This window comes from Conger conger, chromosome 1, assembly GCF_963514075.1.
Source record: "Conger conger chromosome 1, fConCon1.1, whole genome shotgun sequence".
Taxonomy (NCBI): Eukaryota; Metazoa; Chordata; class Actinopteri; order Anguilliformes; family Congridae; genus Conger; species Conger conger.
Genome location: NC_083760.1, coordinates 1,564,695 through 1,572,194, shown reverse-complemented (window position 1 = coordinate 1,572,194; position 7,500 = coordinate 1,564,695). Strand labels below are relative to the sequence as shown.

General features: G+C 48.5%; 1 protein-coding gene across 3 annotated transcripts in view; it reads left to right on the top strand.

Moving 5' to 3' along the window:
• The window catches only part of ptpn3 (protein tyrosine phosphatase non-receptor type 3), a 48,531-nt gene that overhangs the window by 27,413 nt on the left and 13,618 nt on the right, over positions 1–7,500 (top strand). For all 3 annotated transcript variants that reach the window (XM_061248345.1, XM_061248336.1, XM_061248327.1), the window contains 8 exons: positions 1,925–2,051; positions 3,873–3,950; positions 4,195–4,251; positions 4,527–4,683; positions 5,414–5,601; positions 6,061–6,151; positions 6,791–6,855; positions 6,968–7,132. In XM_061248345.1, the coding sequence (XP_061104329.1) occupies positions 1,925–2,051; positions 3,873–3,950; positions 4,195–4,251; positions 4,527–4,683; positions 5,414–5,601; positions 6,061–6,151; positions 6,791–6,855; positions 6,968–7,132 (928 nt within the window). The remainder of the gene's footprint in view (positions 1–1,924; positions 2,052–3,872; positions 3,951–4,194; positions 4,252–4,526; positions 4,684–5,413; positions 5,602–6,060; positions 6,152–6,790; positions 6,856–6,967; positions 7,133–7,500) is intronic.

Below are 7,500 nucleotides of genomic sequence, written 5' to 3'. Positions count from 1 at the left end.
TGCTCGCAGCCGGGAGACCTTTCAGTGCGATTTAGTTCAGTTTTATTTGTGCAGAGTTACAGAGATGATTAATTCCCCCGGGTCTCCTGTGCTGAATAGCGCTGCTCAGGGAGACGGCAGCTCATAGCTGCACATTGTGTGTTTTTATTGTGGCATCAGCTTATCGGGGCCGTGATGCAGCGCTGTCTGTCCTCCCGGTGCAGAAGGGAGCGCGTGCGCCACACAGGACCGAGCTGTGGAGCAGAATGTCAATGCAGAGCGTGGACCGCAACAAAGAGACTCATCTCAGTGTAGACCGCAATAAAGATACTCATCATCTCAGTGTAGACCACAATAAAGAGACTCATCTCACTGTAGACCGCAATAAAGAGACTCATCATCTCTGTGTAGACCGCAGTGAAGAGACTCATCTCAGTGTAGACCACAGTGAAGAGACTCATCATCTCAGTGTAGACCGCAATAAAGAGACTCATCATCTCACTGTAGACCACAGTAAAGAGACTCATCTCAGTGTAGACCGCAGTGAAGAGACTCATCTCAGTGTAGACCACAGTAAAGACTCATCTCAGTGTAGACCACAGTAAAGAGACTCATCATCTCAGTGTAGACCACAGTAAAGAGACTCATCATCTCAGTGTAGACCACAGTGAAGAGACTCATCTCAGTGTAGACCGCAGTGAAGAGACTCATCTCAGTGTAGACCACAGTGAAGAGACTCATCTCAGTGTAGACCACAGTAAAGACTCATCTCAGTGTAGACCACAGTAAAGACTCATCTCAGTGTAGACCACAGTAAAGAGACTCATCATCTCAGTGTAGACCACAGTGAAGAGACTCATCTCAGTGTAGACCACAGTAAAGACTCATCTCAGTGTAGACCACAGTGAAGAGACTCATCTCAGTGTAGACCGCAGTAAAGACTCATCTCAGTGTAGACCACAGTGAAGAGACTCATCATCTCACTGTAGACCACAGTGAAGAGACTCATCTCAGTGTAGACCACAATAAAGAGACTCATCATCTCACTGTAGACCACAGTAAAGAGACTCATCTCAATGTAGACCGCAGTGCAGAGACTCATCTCAGTGTAGACCACAGTGAAGAGACTCATCTCAGTGTAGACCACAGTGAAGAGACTCATCTCAGTGTAGACCACAGTGAAGAGACTCATCTCAGTGTAGACCGTAATAAAGAGACTCATCTCAGTGTAGACCACAGTGAAGAGACTCATCTCAGTGTAGACCACAGTGAAGAGACTCATCTCAGTGTAGACCACAGTAAAGACTCATCTCAGTGTAGACCGCAATGAAGAGACTCATCTCAGTGTAGACCACAGTGAAGAGACTCATCTCAGTGTAGACCACAGTAAAGAGACTCATCTCAGTGTAGACCACAGTAAAGAGACTCATCTCAGTGTAGACCCAATAAAGAGACTCATCTCAGTGTAGACCACAGTAAAGAGCCTCATCTCAGTTTGCACTCAGGCTACGCTCGGCGAAAACCGTCTGAGAGAACAGTGCATGTGATCCAATCAGGATGCAGCTAGGCCCTGTGATCCAATCAGGCAGCTGCAAGGCCCTGTGATCCAATTGGAATGCGGCTAGGCCATGTGATCCAATCAGGCAGCAGCAAGGCCCTGTGATCCAATCAGGATGCAGCTAGGGCCTGTGATCCAATCAGGATGTGGGCAGGCCCGGTGGTCCCAGCCTCTTGGCCTGGTGCTATAATTGAGGGCTCCCACAGCAGGCTGCGCTCCCACGGGAGTTTAAATGAACGATTCGCGCTCAATCTAATTTCCGTTCGCGCTGGGTTCAGCCGAGGCGTGCACGCCCCGGGCGGGCTGTTCCTATCTGAGTGTGGAACGGGTCAGGGCTCCTGTGCCGCAGCGGGGGGTGTGTGTCTCACCGGCTGCTCCACTTCACAGGCAGCCTCCCCCGGGGGGAGAGTCCCCGGCCCCCCCCACCAGCCCCCCGCTCCAGAACAGAGACAGCTTTGAGAACTACGCAGGGGAGGATACGATCGACGGGAACTCTCAGCACTGCGGAGATCAGGTGCGTGTTCTCCCATTCAGGTCAGTGTGAACGCTGGGCAGGTGAGTGTTGTCCCATTCAGGTCAGTGTGAATGCTGGGCAGGTGAGTGTTGTCCCATTCAGGTCAGTGTGAACACTGGGCAGGTGAGTGTTGTCCCATTCAGGTCAGTGTGAACGCTGGGCAGGTGAGTGTTGTCCCATTCAGGTCAGTGTGAACGCTGGGCAGGTGAGTGTTGTCCCATTCAGGTCAGTGTGAACGCTGGGCAGGTGCGTGTTCTCCCATTCAGGTCAGTGTGAACGCTGGGCAGGTGCGTGTTCTCCCATTCAGGTCAGTGAGAATGCTGGGCAGGTGAGTGTTGTCCAAGCGGCCAAAACCATTTCCTGGTCATGCTGAGAGACGGTGCTCACTAGCACCACCGCCAAATAACTGTCTTTAAGTCATTGTGTTATTAGGACAATACAGCTATACTTTGTGGAAGAATCAGGGGCGGATTGCGCCTCTCTCTCACACGCTCAGTGGAGGAGCCACATGGGCTTCCCTCCTGCACAGTCTCTGGCTCCACACTCAACAACACGGCAGCGCCCGTAAACTTAGCTTCCCAGGCTTCAGCACTTCTCACAGGCCCATGGACAGTCCGTGGGTGACCAGAATTATAATAATTATAATAGTAATTTGTTATTCAGCCGACACTTTTATCCAGAGCGACTTAGTTGATTACATTAACAGCTGTGCGGATCTTAGCATGGCTACACGAGGGCTTGAACCACCAACCTTCTGGGTCCCAGTCATGTTCCTTAGCCACTAGGCTACAGGCTGCCCCAGTCATGTACCTTAGCCACTAGGCTACAGGCTGCACCAGTCATGTACCTTAGCCACTAGGCTACAGGCTGCCCCAGTCACATGTACCTTAGCCACTAGGCTACAGGCTGCCCCAATTATTACTGGATCTAACCCGAACAGAGAACTGGAAGGCCCAGAAGAATTCACGCATGAAAATTCAGCAAATAATAATATCAGCAAATGAGCAATATTATCTACAAACTTGCTCCGTAAACCTCACGATCAAATGCGGTTCCCATAAATGTGGTGACTTTGCCCCAAAATCCTTCTGTCCAAACTATTCCCACGTGGGACCGCTCTGAGAGCTCAGAAGCTCAGTAGAGGTGCTTGGAGCCCGTCTGACGTACAGAGCCAAGGCTGGAAAGAGGTTGCCCTGCTGCTGTAGTTTGGCAGGTGGGATACTTACGCAAGAGATGCATTTCTGTACAGCTGTGATCTGCAGCAAGCTGGTAATTATGCTGATATGCTGGTGTACTCATGTCTAGACTTGTACTAAGATGTTCACAAAGTGCACTCGACTGTATAATTGTCTTGTGGCAGGTTGGCATGACGTAGCCTTATTTAACTATAGATGTGTGTGAATGCTTATAAGCTTGCTGAAATGCAGGTTTGAATGATGTTAATGTTCATTGGTGATGTCGGTGTTGATGGTAATGATGTTGGTGCTGATGGTAATGATGTTGGTGATGTTGGTGCTGATGGTAATGATGTTGATGCTGATGGTAATGATGTTGGTGCTGATGCTAATGATGTTGGTGATGTTGATGTGGATGATGTTGGCGATGATGTTGGTGATGTTGGTGCTGATGGTAATGATGTTGGTGATGTTGGTGCTGATGGTAATGATGTTGGTGCTGATGGTAATGATGTTGGTGATGTTGGTGCTGATGGTGATGATGTTGGTGATGTTGGTGCTGATGGTAATGATGTTGGTGCTGATGCTAATGATGTTGGTGATGTTGGTGTGGATGACGTTGGTATGGTTTCTTGTTTCCCTACAGAACATGGTGGTAGATGGTGATCTGCTGCTGGTGCACATTGCTCCAGATGAAGAGGGAAAGTTTGGTTTCAATGTGAAGGTGAGTGTTCTCATGTACCTGGACACATGTGATGGTAAGTGTTGGTGGTGCTATGATGGGCGATGTAATATATGCTGTGATGTAATGTGATATTGTGTGATGTAATGTGCTATTGTGTGATGTAATGTGATATTGTGTGATGTAATGTGATATTGTGTGATGTAATGTGATATATGCTGTGATGTAATGTGATATTGTGTGATGTAATGTGCTGAAGCCCTGGTGACTTCCTGTCTCTCTGCAGGGCGGGGTGGACCAGAAGATGGCGCTGATGATCTCGCACGTGAGCGCAGACTCTCCGGTAAGAGCAGAACCAGCTGCTGCTGTACGAGCTGGAGTCCACACCACGTCTCCATGTCCTCCGAGTCCAGTGTGTGTGGAACAGGGTTTTAGCCACAGCCACAGCCACAGCCTGTTACAGCCACAGCCACAGCCACACTGAGCTGTAGCAGTCACATCACATCACATTAATTTCTTCTTCCGTGTTCAGTCTAATCGCAGGCAGGGTTAGTGTGACTGACAGGTGTGTGTTGCAGGCGGGGTGGTGTGTGACTGACAGGTGTGTGTGTGTTGCAGGCGGGGCAGAGTACGCCCCCCTTGCTGGAGGGGGACCACATCGTGCTGATTAACGGCCGGGACATCTCTGAGCACACGCATGACCAGGTGGTGATGTTCATCAAGGCCAGCAGAGAGCTGCACTCCAAAGAGCTCACTCTGCTGATCCGCAGGAAGGGTGAGCAAGGTGCCCCCCTACCTGTACACACATACCTGTACACCCCTACCTGTACACCTCTACCTGTACACCTCTACCTGTACACACACCCATACCTGTACACACATACCTGTACACCTCTACCTGTACACACATACCTGTACACACACCCATACCTGTACACACATACCTGTACACCTCTACCTGTACACACATACCTGTACAGACACCCATACCTGTACACACATACCTGTACACACATACCTGTACACCTCTACCTGTACACACATACCTGTACACCTCTACCTGTACACACACCCATACCTGTACACCCATAACTGGGACTGCCCCCTTACCTGTACACCCATACCCGTGTATGTATGTGTGTGGTGTGCGTATACATGTGTGTGTGTGTGTACGTGTATACGTGTGTGTTTATTGTAAGTGTGTGTGTGTATAGTTACATGTGTGTGTTTATTGTGTGTTTATTGTAAGTGTGTGTGTGTATAGTTACATGTGTGTGTTTATTGTGTGTTTATTGTGTATGTGTATGTGTGTGTGTGTATATACGTGTGTGTATGTGTGTATATGTGTGTGTATACAGGTGTGTGTATGTGTACGTGTATACGTGTGTGTTTATTGTGTGTGTATGTGTGTGTGTATACATGCGTGTACGTGTGTTTATTGTGTGTGTGTGTATGTGTGTGAGTGTGTGTATACATGTGTGTTTATTGTGTGTGTCCTGCTACAGGTGTTGGGGTGCGTCCGCCGGGGGAGGGGTTGGGCTTCCCCATGCTGGGGGACCCCATCACGCCCCCGGGGCAGGCGGGGGAGCCCCCCCTGGCCCCGCCCTCGCCCCAGAGCGGGGGCACGCTGGAGGAGTCCATGAGCCGGCTGAGGAGAGCTCTGCAGAGCGGGGTGCTGCTCGCCCAGTTTGAGGTGTGATGTCACCGCATTCAGTGGTTCAGTGTGAGGGTTGAGTGTTGGGGTTGAGTGTTGGGGTTCAGTATGAGGGTTGAGTCTTGGGGTTGAGTGTTGGGGTTCAGTATGAGGGTTCAGTGTTGGGGTTGAGTGTGAGGGTTCAGTGTGAGGGTTCAGTGTTGGGGTTGAGTGTGAGGGTTCAGTGTTGGGGTTCAGTGTGAGGGTTCAGGGATTCAGGTGGGTTATATATTTAGTGCTGATGTAATAATGTAATCTCTAAGGGGTAATATCTCAGTTCTTTGTCAGTTCTAATGTCATAGTCATCTCTGTAGTTCTGCAAGTATAATTTATGTATGGTGTTGTTTGTTAATATGGGAAGTGATTTATGAATATGAGGGAGTGATGCATCTGGGGTTATTCATGAATGTCTGAGTGCTTTTTGTTTTGTATTTATTGTCTTGTCTGTTTTGTCAATAGCAACTTTACAGGAAGAAGCCTGGAATGTCAGTGTCATTTGCAAGATTATCTCAGAACATGGAGAAAAACAGATACAAGGACATATTACCATGTAAGCTGTGTTATAGCTGTGTTACAGTAAGCTGTTATATCTGTGCTACAGTAAGATGTGTTTAGCTGTGTTACAGTAAGCTGTGTTTATCTGTGCTACAGTAAGCTGTGTTTATCTGTGTTACAGTAAGCTGTGTTTATCTGTGCTACAGTAAGCTGTGTTTATCTGTGTTACAGTAAGATGTGTTTAGCTGTGTTACAGTAAGCTGTGTTTAGCTGTGTTACAGTAAGATGTGTTTAGCTGTGTTACAGTAAGCTGTGTTTAGCTGTGTTACAGTAAGATGTGTTTATCTGTGTTACAGTAAGCTGTGTTTATCTGTGTTACAGTAAGATGTGTTTATCTGTGTTACAGTAAGATGTGTTTAGCTGTGTTACAGTAAGCTGTGTTTAGCTGTGTTACAGTAAGCTGTGTTTAGCTGTGGTACAGTAAGTGGTGTTACAGACTGTCCTGTACCCTATAAAAATACATCATCAATCAAAGCCATTTCTCTGGGCAATATAAGTGCCATCACTGCTTAAGCATGTCAAATTGAATTATTAAATTATTTCATATTAATAAATTATCTTCATTATCTGTCAGCTAATTATGGCCAGAGGAGTTTCACAGGGAGTGGGGGCTTGTGTTCTCTGTGTCCTTCAGATGACATCAGCAGAGTGGTTCTGGAGGAGGGGGAGGAGGACTACATCAACGCCAGCCACATTCAGGTGGGTGCAGGGGGTGAGGATCGTGGATGAATAGGGCATATGACATTTGATGTGTCGGGTGTAGAGTGTGACCTGCTCCCTCGCTGGCGCCCCCTGCTGTTGTGTGTTGCAGATGGACCTGGGGGCGGGGCTGGCGGAGCAGTGGGCGGGGTCAGTGAAGGAGTACGTGGCGAGTCAGGGGCCCCTCCCCCACACGTGTGGCCAGTTCTGGCAGGCGGTGTGGGAGCAGCAGGCACACGTCATCGTCATGCTAACCACACTGACCGAGAGAGGAAGGGTGAGTCTCACACACACACACGTATATACACACACATGCACACACACACGTATACACACACACACACACACACGCACACGTATATACACACACACACTCACACACACACACGCACACACGTATATACACTATACACACACACACACACACACACACACACGTATATACACACACACACGCACGTATATACACTATACACACACACACACACACACACACACACACGTATATACACTATACACACACACACACACACACACACACACACACACACACGTATATACACACACGCACACGTAGATACACACACACACTCACACACACACGCACACACGTATATACACACACATGCACACACACACACACAC